The sequence below is a fragment of the Sipha flava genome, unplaced genomic scaffold, assembly GCF_003268045.1.
Source record: "Sipha flava isolate LNK unplaced genomic scaffold, YSA_version1 338_pilon_pilon, whole genome shotgun sequence".
Taxonomy (NCBI): Eukaryota; Metazoa; Arthropoda; class Insecta; order Hemiptera; family Aphididae; genus Sipha; species Sipha flava.
Window position 1 is genome coordinate 113,050 of NW_020273030.1, and position 16,704 is coordinate 129,753.

The window sequence follows — 16,704 nt, forward strand, 5'->3', positions numbered from 1 at the left end:
ACATAACAGCAAATGAATAATTATATCTTATCTGATACAGACTAAACGCTTTCAACCAAAAACTTTATCAAAGATTTCTTGAGCCATTTGACAAGGACATGGAGAGTTATTTATCAAGTTTCTAAAAATATTTATTTGTTTTTGTTTTCCCTTATCGATTTCATTCAAATATCTTATAGTTTAGTAATTTGTACATTTCGATGCAAAAGAATATGATTTAGGCCGTTTACACACAATCCGATAACATCGGACGATATTATCGGTGACGGTAATAATTCGGATCTATTTTGCACATTAGTCAAAATTATCGATAAAATAATAAAAATCAAATTATTACGCTTATATCTATTACTAATTTCTTACTATTTCTAGTGTTTAACAATTAAAAATGAATTATAAAAAGAAAATCGCTCTCTTAGCTGTATTACACGTTAAACAAATTCCCATGGTTTTTTTTTTAGATTTTTGTATACTCATTTATCGTTTTATCCCAAAGCCATGGCCTTGATTCCACTAATTCAATCGGAGCGGCATATCATAGGGAAAGTAACTCATTTTTCAAAATTTACAACACTTTCTTACTCAAAAAATATTGAATACGTCTACTTGATGCATGCGATGAATTAAAACTACATTTTATTTCATTATTCCAATAAATATCGAAGAGTGTGCAAACTAACCATTTTTTTTTTTAGTAATTATTAAAACCGGACCGATAAAGTATCATCCGATTTTAGTCGTTTGTCCGACATGCACAACGATATCGGTGAAATAAATCAAACATTTTATCGGATCGGAACTAGTATGCAAATGATTGATTTAAAATAACGTTTTATTGATGTATCCGACAAAATCACCGATAATATCGGATTATGTGCAAACGGCCTTAGAGTAAAAGTGCTTTACGTACAGTTTAAGCGGTAGGAAAATGTATAGCATTTAATGTAATCTATTAAATTACATATTACAAATAATATTATAATAATTTAACTGAACATTTTTTTTTCTCAGCAAATTCTATAAAAACCCATAACCATCTGACCAACTTCATATCAATATCTGATCATAAAAAAGTTCAGACTTGCGTACGAAAAAAAAAATTAATCAATACACAATACGTATTCCAAATCGAAAGCGATTATACCGTTGTAGTCATTAGTGATATCGATTTTTTAAATACTGTAATATACGAATACACTCTCATCTACGTCAGTAAAAGTTTCATTAATTGTAATTGTAACTGACAATCATTATGACAATGATTGTTGATTTATAATACAATATTATACAGAGAATACTATGTATGTCGAAAAAAATTTCATACTTACATTCATATTCTCATTCCTCTATAAATCTAAAACTATATCACAAGGACTCAAATGAGTGTGTACCAAAATTTTTAAAATTGCAAAGCCAGCTTTAAAAAATACTAATATTTATTTGATTATTAAATAAGATCGAAAATCCTCAATTTACACATTTATATCGTTAAATCAAGATAACTACAGATGTATTCTTACCATCACATTCTTCTTACTTAAACAGTAACAAGCACTTCTACCAAATATAAGACAACCTTGAGTATCCATTAAAAATCATATGTAAAACATTATACTTTGGCCAACTTTACTTATATGATTATCTTCTGAAGCTTAAATATACATACAGTATTTAAATATGTAAATATTATATGTATTAACTCATAAAATTTCAATTATTCAGAAAACTATCAAATTTATTCCTCGTCAACATATCATGAACGCCAACTAAAATAAAAACTTCAAAATATAACGAACACCGAATCAAACAGCAAAAACAATTTACTTAGATTTTATAAGAACTTTAATCTCACAAAAATCTTTTCATCACCATATACTTTTTTCTGATTCAGGTCGTAATAACTGTGGATAAATTATATACGTATATTACTATACAAATGTAATCGGCATAAAAACTAAAAAAAAAGACGTTTCTCTCGAAATCCATCAGATATTTAAACATAATTTTTTTTTTTTTTTTTGATAACTAGTATAAACTAGTAGAAGCAAAAGCTAATAAGAGAAAAATAGCAGAAGTATATGATATTTTTGGGCGTGCCACTGACATGAATTCCAGTGTATGTTTTTAAGACCATCCTGCTATGTGTTCATCATATTTGTCTATTGTAATACAATACTACGCGTACACTTCGAACAAGAATTATACATATATAATATACCTTTACTATGTGTGGGACGCGCGGGAAGGTTCACGTTTCGTATGTTTGGCTTCCTCCAAACACGCACACACCAGAAATCTCGGCTCGCCTATAAATATAATGTATACCTAATAATAATAGTACACTTATTTTAGATCTGCCGAACGACATTCTTATGGATAACACAACGTTGAGTTATACAATATATTTATAAGAGTTCATTAACACAGCATGCGTTATATTTAAAAGATGTATGCAAAATTGAATGCAATACGCAAACACGGTTATGAAATATAATAATACAATGTATGATCATACATTTTTTCTCTACCGAACACTATTATACTTTTGGGCACAACCATTGTTATTATACAAACCAATAATGATAAGATATAAAAATAATCACGAGTTTAACAAAAAGTTTCGATAAATGATAAATGAGCGCGTACTCTCTCATTCATGAATATCTTACTAGTTTCAATAGTATATACTATAAATATATATATATATATATATTTTATAAGCGACAACAAAAGCTTATTTATAAAGAATAAAGCGAAAGATAATCCTGTACATTTAGCCTCTTTACGATGCAATTCCAAAAATGTTCACAAACACTGTGTTGGATTGTCTGTGAATGCACCACCCTAACTTCTATAGTAATCAATTGGTAAGCCGATTCGTTTATCGAATAAAACCGGTGTTTTATCTCCCCAGCCAGACCACAATAATATATAAATTAATCCGCTTAGTCTAGTATAACATGTCTTACAAGTCAACTGTGAAACGTCCAGATGAAATTATTATTTTACTTACGGTTCTATAGTAACGCACTTATTTTTCAATCTCAAAATAATACAATAAAACAATACATTTACCCCAAAATAAATTTAAATATGACAAGAAAACATTTGGAATAAATTAATATTACAACACGCATGTATTATATCAAAAATAATATAATCGTAGTAAAAAGTAAATTCAAAAATGTTAAACTATAATTAAAATAATAAGTAACAATAACGCATACAATTAGACCAGTGGTTCCCAACCGGTGTGTCGCGAGCGCCCTTTAAATGTGCCGCGATGAATCTATAAATTGTTTTATAAATATGTATTTACCAGCTTATTAATGATATTCGAGATGAAAACTGATCAAACTAATCGTAGATACATATAATATTATTTATTGTAAGTATGCCCGTCACAGCCGTCTCGATCGATCGATTGTATTAATATATTTCACAATAAATAACCCTCTAATAGAGTAGACTGTAAATAGTATAGGTACATATATATATATATATATATATATAAAATATGGTTCACATAATATATGAATTGGTTGTCGCAAAAATTTTGTTGAAGATGAAGTGTGCCGCATTGTTAAAAAGGTTGAAAACCACTGAATTAGACTATCAATTCATTTTTTATTATATAAGATAGGTATTAATTTGTTTTTAAACAATTTAGAAAAACAAACTCAGAACTAAAATATATTTTTGTTCCATGGTAAATTCATCCAAAATCAATTAATATTTAAATAAAACCTTAACAAAAAATAAGAACCATACAAATTACAGTTTGTCCAACTTTACCGAACATACATGACATGTGTAGATAAAATTTAGCATGTAAAAAATTTGAAGTCGATAACAATTTATCTTGTAGAAGAAAGTAAGAAAAAATATATATGTAAGAACAATAAACCTATAATATAGGTAGATACATCATATTATACGAGTTAGCAATGCTCCATGATTATATTTATAGGATCTTTTATTCCATATGCAAAATTGAAAACCATTTTTATCATTCTATAAAGTAAAATCCGCTTTGTTAATTTTTTTATGAACAAACAGAATTGTTATGAATGGTCAAAAATAATCATATTGAAATCTAAAAAGATTATAAGACAAAAATAATTTCTGTGCATTAAACTATTTTTCAGAAGAAAAAGAATTGGAAATTCATTAAAAAATGTTGTATCGTTATAATGTGAAAAGCTACAAAATAAATCATTCAACAAAAAAGTTTTCAATTTCCAAATTCAAAAATCAGATCTAAATATATCATTGTATCATACATTTTCAGCTAGATTATTTAATTGTTTTCTATAAATGAAAAATTCTTAATAATTAATACAATTATTTAATCTAATATTTTAATTAATTGAACCCTTAGTTTTCAGTTTTAAAAATGTAATAATTTCCGAAAAAAATATTGTGTTATAATACAAAACTTAAGGCTAGTGTAATTTTTTCCGTTAATAAATTAAACGCAGTATTGCCTGATACATTATATGGTCAGTTAACATTATATTACACAAAGGAGAAACTTTATATAAAGTACTTCATGTTAAAATAACCAAAACCTTAATTACGAAATAAGGTTACCCTAAAATTAATAATTTAATTAGACTACTTAAACATTTTTTGGTTAAAAAATTAATTTTGTAAAAATGAATATAGTAACTACAGTTTGTGATTTATTATTTTAATTTATAATTGAATATAAAATTACGATTCAATATATTTTTGTTTTATAAATGAGGGGTGAGTTTTAAATTTTTAAAAGAAACCATAATGAGTTTAAAATGAATTTAATGTTTTAATAATCATCAATCATAGATCGTAGATCGGTATAGAACCGTAATTTTAGTGAAAAGTTTAAAAAATGCTTAATTATTTTCACTACAAAGAAAAATATGAAAATATGTTAATTACACCGTATCTATATGATTGGCTATAACATTAAATACATTTTCTTAATACATATGAACAACTGCTGTAATAAATACCATATAAGAGTTTACGTAAACTTGAGGAAAATGTTGGAATCATAAAACATATTTTTTATTTTTATCTTCAGTATAGTTAATACTACTTCACGTTATAATGTTAATAATAAAAGTTTTAATATCAAATTTATTATATTTTGGAATAAAATATGAAAACTCATTTTGCACATAATTTTTTGTCAAATATTTTTGTTATCAGTATAGCCGTATAGATTAGACCACCGATGAAGGTATATGTAGGTGTCCTCCTACATTAAAGATTTGAACTCTTACATATTTGGCAGAGAAACCAGTAGCGGTAGGTAAAAAAAAAACAATCATCGTTCCCCAATCTCTCGCCTTCATAAATAAATAGGCAAAGCAAAACCAATTTTCGCTCTGGACCTCCGCACCGTATAATTGTTTCACCAACATGAAAATTCATTATATCCGTATCATAAACCTTCCGATAAAAAATTACTTTCTCTTTTCTATTCAACGGATTTTCCTTCTAATTTATTTTTCTTCTTACTACCTCTTTTTACGTATTATTAGTAAGAAAAATAATATTAAATTATTTGATTTCAATAAAGAAAACTCACGTGTTTGTATCCAGACCATTTGAGCGTGCGTTTCATTCGGCGAACCTCTTCACCCAACGATTCAGCAATTGATGCACATGCCATATTATTAAAACGATGAGAAAGAATTTTATAGACGAGTATAGTGAGTCATCTACGGACGTTCTATAACATCGTAGCAAGGATAGGAACGGAAAGATGCGGTTACGACCTCGACAACAGTCCGACAAGTGAATGTTTACGTTCGTGCGTTAAAATATAGTTTTAAATACATATATACGTATAGCCTATGTATGTAAATAATATTAGAAGTAATAATGATTAAAAAGATTGTTATATGTAAATATCATTCAATATCTTAAACACATTGTATAAACTAAAACAATAGAACCTTAATATTTCTCTCATAATATTTTATAAATATAAAACAAAATCATTAATAAAATTATAACTCTTTTATAAAAAAAAATTCATAAGACAATGTCATGAATAATCAGAAAATTTTTCTACCGTTTACACACATTTATAAAAATTGTATACAAATAAATTAAGCCATCAATAAATTACTTATAATTTTATCTTAGCGTATACAGATTATATACACATTTACCAGATTGTTCTAGGTTAGAATGACGAAAAAAAAATATTAAAAAAAATGCAAACACTTATTAACATTAGACTAACTTTCTTAGGTTTAAATTACGAGTTCAAGGCCATTTAATAATGTATTAAGCAATTTAAATTTTGAACGCTAAAAATTCCATATGAAATGTTTGATTGAAAATAATTAATGGAATACATAAGAAATAATAAAAAAAACATGTATTTAACATTCTATATGAAAAACGTCAAAAATTAAAAGGAAAAACAATAGGCAACAACAAACACATAAGAACAGTTCACAATTAGAACCTACAATATGTATAATTTACAAAGTAAACGTAATTAACAAATTATTTACTTGCCTTGACTGCCAAACGATGTATGAAGAAAATACAAGTGTATGATATCTGTTATTAAAGCCCAGAGGCAAAAAATGTATAAACTATCCACATGGCCCTTCAATGCTAATGGATATTTCATTGTGCGTTTTATTCATTATCTCTTTGTTCGGCGATTTAATTATAATAAAAATATAAAACAATAGTCATACGTAAAATGTGGTTAATAAAAAAATATCACTGTTTATGTGGATGTACTAGTGTAAGGATGATACAAAGGGTCAAAAAACGTTTCCGGTTATAAAATATCTACCTAAAATCTTTTTTTTTTCTGTACCCGTCACTTATTGTGTAAATTTAAATTTTAGTTTTCTCTTTGTCATCGTTGGGCGTTATCAAAACAGTCAGCACAATGAAAAAGTTAAAAAAAAAATGATAAGATACTTGGTTGTCGACCACTGAAGAAAAAATCAGGACCAGAAAACAGCGACGGATCATTAACAACAACAGGAGAAAAATTAACTGAACCTACTGGTGTGTATCAGCAAGAAGACACGTAGGACGTGGTGGAATAAACTAGAGAGGGAGACGGGTCTAATTCGGTCTTCTTTAAATTGTCAACGTGAAACACACTTTAAAAATAAGTGTTAGGCGGTACTCCTTCCTTTGTAACCAATCCCTAGTATCAACACAATATATTGCGCACGAAAGTTTCTCCAGGTTAATAACGAAAACATAAAGCCAATTCAAATACAAACACAAAGCTCAAAAACAATCTTTTTTTCTAAAAGTTTATTAAGTAATAATCAAGAGCATATTACCTTACATTTATTATCTTAAATATTAATAGTTGTTTTTTGTATTTATCTTAATTGCGTTTATTATGTTATTATGTTAAAAATACCTTTTATGTATATTTCTGTACTCTATGCCCATCGGGCGTTTATTAAATAAATAAATAAATATATCAAAATGAAAACAATAGCTAACTTTGGAAATAAAATACCGATTTAAATCGAAAGAACTAAATTAAATGCTACTATAATATATATATATATTAATTAAAAATGTTGATAAATCATTTAACTATAGAACAATAATAATTAACTATTTGAAGGTATAAATATTAAAGTTTACTGGATAAATTTAAAACTTATTAAAAATAAAACATTTTTTTTTTTTTTAACAAACAAAAATAGCACTACACTTAAAAATAAAAATCAAAGATAACACAATAAAGGATTACAATAAGTAAAAAAAAAACAAATTGTAATTTGTTTTGAAATTCACTACTCTTTTTTTTTTTTTTGTTCGATACAGGAAATAAATACTTGACCTTCTTGGTCCTTTTTGGAGGAATACATTTTTTTGTGGGTATACGACTTCCGAAGCAAATAATATACCTACCTGCTATCTTCGAAAACATTACAACTATTAATAAAAACCGGGTCTTCAAAATGAATAAAAAATATCAAATTTACAAGATCAAAGAACAATATTAAAATAAATACAAATAAAAATATGATTTATTCTTTACAATACAAAATAGCTTACGATATAAAATAATATTTACTATAAATGTCAATCAATTTAACTCAATAATTTCATTTCATTTCAAAGTTAATATATTCAAGCGATAAATGACAATAAAATCAAATATCGAAAGTATACCTAGCAACTATGAAAATAACTAAAAAATATAATACACCGATAAATCTCTCAGAAACAAAATAATTGTATGATAGTAAACACCATTATTTACTCACAGTACCAAGTGTACTTAAAATTGAATAATTTTTAATATACTGCCAAAATAATCTTTTCATCGATTATCCATCATAAAATAGTTGTTTCAATTCACTGGTAACTTTGTTTTTTTTTTAAATAAATAAAATCAATCAAAAGGTTTAAATTAAAATTAAAATAATAAATCGCTAAAAACAATTGAAAAGTATAATATTAATATACCATTTGTTATAGATTTTAGACGTTTTTTGTGCTGTGTTCATTTTTCTATAATATTTATTAAATATTACATCTTATAGAAATTAAAATAAAGATATATGTTGTTTAACTTTAAGTTAGTATATTGCATTTAGTTCACACATGGAAATACAACTAAACTCAATTTTAATGTAGTGAAATGAAAATTATTTTTAAAAAAAAACAGAAAAACGTATAAAATAAAATATAGGTACCTATTTTATTTATTTTTTATTTATTAGATAATAGTTGAAAAAATAATTATGGTTAGACAATTTATATTTTAAGTTCTTTTTTTTTTATTTTTATAATTTCATATACATGTAAATATATACATATTTAGTTGGTTTTTAATAGTTAAGTATCTAGCTCATTACTAGACTTTCAGAAAATAGTTTAAAATAATAATAATGACTTCATAAATCTTTCTGTAATTATATTATAAAATAGAATATGTATTACATTATACATTATATACTACTAAATTTTTTTTATAGTGGTCCGTACTGGCAAAATAAAACATTCTAATCCTTATCGTACACATTTTTATTAAAATACTAATTAATTATTAATAAGTAAAGAGGTATAAAATAATATTTCAAAAAGTATATCTTAATATATTATAAACTTATATTTGCATAATATAAAGAAACAAATTGAAATAAATCAAAAATAATTTACTATACAACTACAGACAAAAGAAACTATTTTAAAGAAGGCAAATATGTTCAAACTATATGTTGCAGTGATTTATACTTTTTCATCTTGAAATACTCGTGTATGGTTTACTAAAAGAAAGATATTTAATAATGAAAATGAAAAACATCAACCATTTTACATAAAAATATTAATTTTTAGCAATATTTCACCGAAATTAAATGATTAAAATTTAATTATAATTATAATCACTAACAAATCTATATCAGTAAATGTCTTTTTTAAAAATAATTGTGACAATCCTAGAAATAAAAATAAAAACACTACGAACCCACTAAATAGACAACTGTAACTATAATAGTAAAAATAACTTAAAATAATATCTTGCATATATTCCCACATCGATAATAAATTATACTTTAAACTGTCATTAAATTAATAGTTTTCAATACTCTCCGTAATTATGTACTCGTATAGCGGTTTCTTCTTTTAAAATAATCCATTAAAATTACTAAAATAGTTTAAGTACATACATTCAAAAGATAGATTCCATTTGGAGTTTATTGATTTACCCGCCGCATTTTTTTTTTTTTTGTAAATACTTGATATACATTCTGTCCTCTTGGCGTAAACGACTGCATTGTGTCAGTCAATTGGCGTGCGGTGTGGCGCCAAAAAGAAAAAGTAATATAATAGTAAGAAGTGAAAAAATATAACATGGACCCAAATCTCCCGGTAGACTTGTTGCTACGGAATCCCATGGAAAAGGTAATCACACATGGTTAACACAGCGTGAACCACGTGTTGTAACCGGTTTTGGAAATACTGAACCTTCGTCGAGGTACACAAATGGATTTTTAAACGTCCAACAGGGTCCTTGAGTGGTAGGCGGGGGTGCGTCGACGTGAAATTCCAAAGCCATATATTGTACCGCATGTGTGTATGTGTCTACGTGTAATGTGTATACAGGGTGCATGGCTGGAAACGTTACGGCGTGTTGGTTGTTTACAGAGAGATCTTCGCGTTACATTATTCCATTAAATAACAGATATTATAGATGTCGTTGATACACACACACACACATGTATATGTGTACCTACGTGTAGTCAGCGATTTGGTCATAAACACGTCAATCCTTATTCACGCATATTCTCGAACGTTGGTTGTTGCACGCGCGCGCGTGTATACATACAACAACACATGTTTATCAATGCCATTGGATCTACATAATAGAGTTGTTATTTTATACTCGATAATTTAGATCATACATTTTTCTAGACCAATTTTGAATCCCACACATTACATATTACACTAAACCGTGTAGTCCATTCGAATGAAAACCATTTAATGTGGACTAAATTAACATAATTTAGAAATGAAAATTAATATTTTATGAAAAAAATCAGTGTTTTTCTATATCAATCTATAATTAAATATTGTTTTACGCATCTCAAACGAGTGCTGACTTATAAGAAGAAAATATTGAGCATATTTATAATCACAATACACAATAATTATGCATTTACGATTGTAATATATAATATTATGATACATTCGTACAGAGTTCACTTTTATTTAAAATTAAAAGAGTATGGTAGCAAGCTAAATGAAAAAATTAATAAAACAAACGATAACGGTCAATAAATATGTAAATTTTAAAATTAATTTCGTGTTTTTTGGCATTTAAATTGAATTTTAAAACACCACTGGCATAAATACATATCGTTATTATATACTGATTATATCTGATACAACAACAATTTACCGTGTAATCAACTGTAATTTCCAATGCAGAAACCTACTGCCTTACAAATGTCACGTGCCGGTGTTAATATCAAATTACTAAACTTGGAAAATGTATACATTGATAGTATTTAAGTGTTTCTATCTCGGTTTACCTTTGCCACCAAAACAATATCAACAAGATAAATGACAACAATTACCTAAAGCTTATGAATTAAAACAGCAATGCGATATGATACATTATTAATAAATCGTTTCGGCCAATATTTTTACATGTTAAACTATAGAAACGTCTGAGGTTTCCTGAGAAATGTTACGACTCATCGATAAAATCTATAAAAAAAATTAACTTTTCAAAATGCCCACCAACGAGGAAACTATTAAACTGCAACGCACAGAAAATATTGTTAAAAACCACGTCAACAGAAAACAAAAACCACACATCAAATACGACATAATATGATACTACACAGGTACAACACAATACAAGTAAGGATAAACGTCACATTCCGTGAACGTTATGAAAACGTTCTGATAACCAATGGACACTGTTTTTAAACTTGCGCGCTCCTAGCGTTAAAGTTTCCTTTAAAAGGCCTAGCGGGCCTTCACTAAGAACGGGGCCGAGAAAAAATTTGAAATGGATAAGGGTGAAGTAAAACGTAATAAAATATTAAAAGTCACGTTGAAATGTTTTACAAGGTACGTATAGGACGTGAGTTTTGACGACATTATACTGACTTTAGGTGCGAAATACACGTTAGCGGTAGCGGCGGTGTACGCGGTGCAGGTGGTGGTGCGGACGGCTGTCGGCGGAAGGAAAGCCTGGACAGTCGCGCCGGGACGTTTGGTAGCCTCGCCTCTGGATGGCCGTGTCTCTTCCGGTAATCGCTGCTGTTCCGACGGCGGCCGGTGTCTGGCGCGGCGCTGACTGAACCTGATCAACGGACACCGAAACATGCCCATGACGGCGGCGTTTCGCGGCAAATCCGTCTCCGACGACGGCGGCGGCGGTGGCGGAGGCAGCGGCGTCGGCTGCTGCAGCAACGATCGCGTACCGACGGCATTCAACAAAGCGCAAACGGCGGGAACCCGCGACACGGGCGGCGATGGCGGCGATAGTGGCTAATGTCGCGGGACGACGGCTAATCGTGCCGCCCCGAAACGCGGTGGAAACGGAGGCACGGACGCGGTGTCGGTGCGGTGAAATGCGCGCAGTCGGTGCACGCGAAACGCACACACGGTCTGGCGATCGAACGCGCGCACGCGATCAGATACGTTTGGGAACCGGTACGCGGCGCACAACTATTACCGTACGAGACACGCGTGCGGATACGGTGCCGTAAAAGAGTAAGACAGCCGCCGCGAACAGCAACGATCGCCTTCGTCGCCGCCGACCGAGCCGGCACCACCAGTCTCGCGCGCGCCCCTTCCTCGTCGCACCATCGCACAAGATCGCGGCCGATCCGGGGTGGGGCGAACGCACGCACCGCATGCATCTGCGGTCCGTTCAGGTGTGGAATTCCAATAATCCAACAAGAATGCGCCGCGACGGCGGTCGAGGGTCATCTGTGTGGAGCAAGGTTGGCCTGCGCGCGCGGTGAGTTGCCGCAGCCGGTGTGTGTGTGTGTGTTTTTACGTCGCCGTCGTCCGCGGACCGCCAGTAACATCACGTTATTATTATTATTATTATTACTGTACGCACACATGCGAGTGCGTGCATCGTTCATTATTATTGTTATTGTTGTTCGGTGACGAAGTCGAGTCAATTTTTTTGGGGATGTGCTTAATATGTCTAAGAAATCAAAACACACCGGAGATCTACGACTATAAGTGCACACGATTAATTGGTTTCAAAAAAAAAAAAAAAAAATGAAAATGACAACGAAAACGTATTGCTTAAGAAACGATACGAATAATAATTTAAAATAACGTTGATAAGTGATTGCCGAAGTAGATTTTTGTTTCTCCCCGGATATAAGTGCGACTCGAAAATAACTACTATAGTACTAAAAAATAAAATACACATTTCAACCTCTCTGCTGGCATTTTCCTAGTTCTACAATTCGGAATCATTTACTCACAGATCGCTGGTTACAGGTGTCATGGCATAATGTTCGCATCGAGCAAAGAGAAAAATATCGTTATTTTTATTCAAAGATTTTCCGGCGGATTGAATCCAGTTTTTCGTAGACCTTTTTTTTCGCTATTTTTCACAAGCCCGTAAATTATATTATATTCTCCTCACGTTAAGATAATAACTTAGGTTAACTTGTGATATATTAACTATAGTTGTAACTATATAGTATTAACTATAACTATATATATGTGGTACACTAACGATAGAATTTACATCACGGGATCATTGTAACTTTGATCAACTATTTAATTACACACAGATTTTAATGCAATATCCTGAAGTAAAATTTGAGCTATTCGGATAAGTACTCAGAAAATATCTGCTACATCGTCAAATATTTATTAAATTTAAACATCTTGTAACAATAGAATATAACTATAGGAAAGTCCAGACCTACGATGACTAAACAAACTGTTAATGACTTTTACAAATATCAACTCATTAATTATCTAGTCAAAAAAAAATTAATATGCTAACAACCGGTTTATAATGATGGTCGACGAAAAAATTACACTGCAAGAATAGCGGAAAACAATACTTACGGGTTTTAAGTGTATTTGCATTCCGAAACTTTTTTTTTTTATTATTTGTGCATGTTTCTGTCGAGGTTTATGTTTAACCGTTCCTCAAGCTCTCTTTAGTATTTATTTTACATTTATATTGATACTCTCATTCGCATTGTAATAACTACTGACAGTATAAATAAATATTATATAAAGAACTATTGAGCAAAAACCTTTAAATAAATGTATACAAATAATATATTGAAACAAAAAACAAACAATATCATAGGTACTGTTTTTAACTGCGGGTAAAGAAATTTGCAATTCTTATTTCCATAAGTTTTTTTTTTCATTTTTTTAAGCCTAAAAAAATGCATAAGAAAATGCGTTATTAATCAAATTAATTATTTATAAATATGCAAAACATTACTAGCTATAATAAATTTCATAAAATTTTCACACAAAAATATCTTTCATAGTATCGATTAATTTAAATATCAAATTTCAAACATTAAAAATAAAAATAAAAATCAATAAAATTAAACCATCACAGCTCATTTAATTCCACATTACATCCGATACACTTTTTGAAAAATCATTCAAATAATATCCATAAAATATAAATTTCTATAAGAATTATTAAATTTTTTATAGACAAGAATACAATTTAATTGATTTTAATATCACCAAAAATACGTTTTTATTCATAGTTAAATATTTATTTTACAAAAATCTACATTATATTAACCCGTAAAATACGTAAAAAAATTGAGAAATGTATTAATGTTAAATACATACTATTCATGATATTTATCACTTAAACACATTGCTTCAACTATGAAACAGGTTTTTTAGTCATTCGTTATCATTAAGCTATTTCTAAATCCAAAAATAACATTTTTTTAATTTACGTTTATAATTTCTTTTAACTTTTTATTTTAAGTTCCTAATCAAAATTAACGTATATTTTTTTTTTTTTATTCAAGGACAAATGTTTAAATACTGACATATAATGTAGGTATACGCTCAATAACCATCATCGAATATGGCCTTCAAATACTCAGTATTTTTTTGTATTTTACATTTGGCAAAGTCAGTAGATCTTAGTCATTAAAAAACTATTGGGAATGAATAACAAAAAAAAATAATATTAGCTACCTCTAGTAAATTGCATCATCCAACAATTATTATTATTGTTTTTTTTTTTTTTTTTTTTTTTTTTTTTTAATAATAATAAATTAAAATAAACGCAATGATTTATGAGTGTGAATTTTTCACTTTTTCCGGCAAATTATTCAACATAAATTGTGTACAAAACAAAGAAAGCGTATAATAATTCAAGAAAACCACATGATGAATTCATGTTTTACTTGTTTAATCAACTAATATTAAGTTTTTATTAATAACATTAACATAAATATATAATATATGAAATGTTTTAAAAATAAAGATATACATAACAAAATACCGAGCAAAATACTAAATATCGGTAGTGGTCTAACCACGATTAGATTTAAATGGTTAAGGTATTCCAGCCAAGAGTTTCAGACTCTCGATAATACGAGTATATAATACACTGACCAACGGATTACAAAATGTATTTACAATAAAAGCAACATTTATAAAAATAAAAGTATAGTCTCTACATTTTTTTCTGGCGAATCACATAATATTTTTATAAATAACTAGCCGACCCGTCACAGCTTCACCCGTGAACTCCGTTAATTTTTTATTCAAATATTATTGTTTAATGTGATCGGAAAGTAAATATAAAAAAACGGTTAATGAAAACGAATTGAAATTTTTCTAACGTTATAAATGATAAAAATAAATACAGATAAAAAAGAAATAATTTATGGTTGAAAAAAGAAAAGAAAGATAGAAAAAAAAAGAATTAAAATAAGAATTTTATAAGACTTCTGAGTATATGATGTTTTTTGTTATATTTCCTGTTGAAATTAAAATCATAAGATGATTCGGGTCCCCAGTTCGAGAAAATGCCACGTATAATTGCCCATGTGAAAAGCACTCTGTACGAAGATCTACGCCAACGTACTTGAATGTTTGACCTTGCGCTTTGTTTATGGTAATGGCAAAAGAAACTTTAACCGGGAATTGAAGCCGTTTGAAAAAAAAACGGCAAGTCAGAGGGAATCATGGGAATTCTTGGAATAAATGCAATTTCTCCTTTTGCTGGCCCTGTAAGAATTACGGCTTCTATAATATTATTTCGCAACGATTTTATTTGTTATCTTGTACCGTTACATAAGTTCGGTGGTTGAAGATTACGTAATAATGTAATTGGAGCACCCATTTTTAATTTTAGCTTATGAGGAGGAAATCCCGAAGGAGAAAGAGAATTGAGAAATTCTTGCGGAAAATGAATAGCATCATCTTTTGATGTAACTGTATCAATAGATAGATATTCACGTGAGTGTCCATCGATGTTCTATTCAATGATGATATCAGTAATTTCTCCTGCTGTTACATTTCTCGGAGAGATAATAGCTCTTTCACATAACCACTGATAAGATTTATTGGACAGATTAAAAATGTCAGGATAAACTGTAGAAATCAACTCTTCCACTTTATTGACCACCCGTCCAATCGTGTGATTGACAGAAATGTAACCATTTTCATTTTCTAAAGTTCCATTTCCAATTTTCAACAACTGTGCTGGAAAAATATCGTCCCCTCTCCTTAAATAAACTCTCATGTTTGTTCGCAAATAAAGTTTTTCAACATAGTTCCATATAGGAGAAGATTTAAAGCAAGCATTAACGACATCAGCCCGAGTACCTTTAGAGATTACTGGTAAGGTTTGACGGAAATCACCAGCGAAAACAAATGTTATATTACCCATAAACTTATTATTACACCTTTCAGAAATCATTTTTGCCATCATATCTACGGCGAATTGGCTAAATAATGTTTTGTAATAATGTAGATGATTTAGACTTGTTTCTCTAACCATAAACCTATAAGAATAAAATTGCATGCAGGAGACAGTTTTTGTTCGATTTTGGTTATTTTTCTGTAAAATATTAATGTGATAACCGTCTTCGCCTCTAGTATACATCAATGGATATTGCAGTGCATCATAAGATCTATTCAATTCGGAAACTCGACTCAAGTGTCCACTCCGACCATGCAGAACTATATCTCAGGGACCTTTATCTT

The 16,704-nt window shown here is 29.2% G+C and overlaps 1 protein-coding gene across 5 annotated transcripts in view; it reads right to left on the reverse strand.

Annotated features, from left to right (window-relative positions):
* LOC112687249 (apoptosis-stimulating of p53 protein 2) overlaps positions 1-16,704 on the reverse strand; it is a 126,168-nt gene that overhangs the window by 91,167 nt on the left and 18,297 nt on the right. The window contains exon 1 of one of the 5 annotated variants that reach the window (XM_025559849.1): positions 11,623-12,238. The exons of 3 other annotated variants lie outside the window; for them this stretch is intronic. In XM_025559849.1, coding sequence (XP_025415634.1) covers positions 11,623-11,847 — 225 coding nt within the window. In that variant the 5' untranslated portion in view covers positions 11,848-12,238. Of the gene's footprint in view, positions 1-5,578; positions 5,831-11,622; positions 12,239-16,704 lie in introns of those variants that run through there. One more of the 5 variants, XM_025559851.1, reaches the window with a different exon arrangement.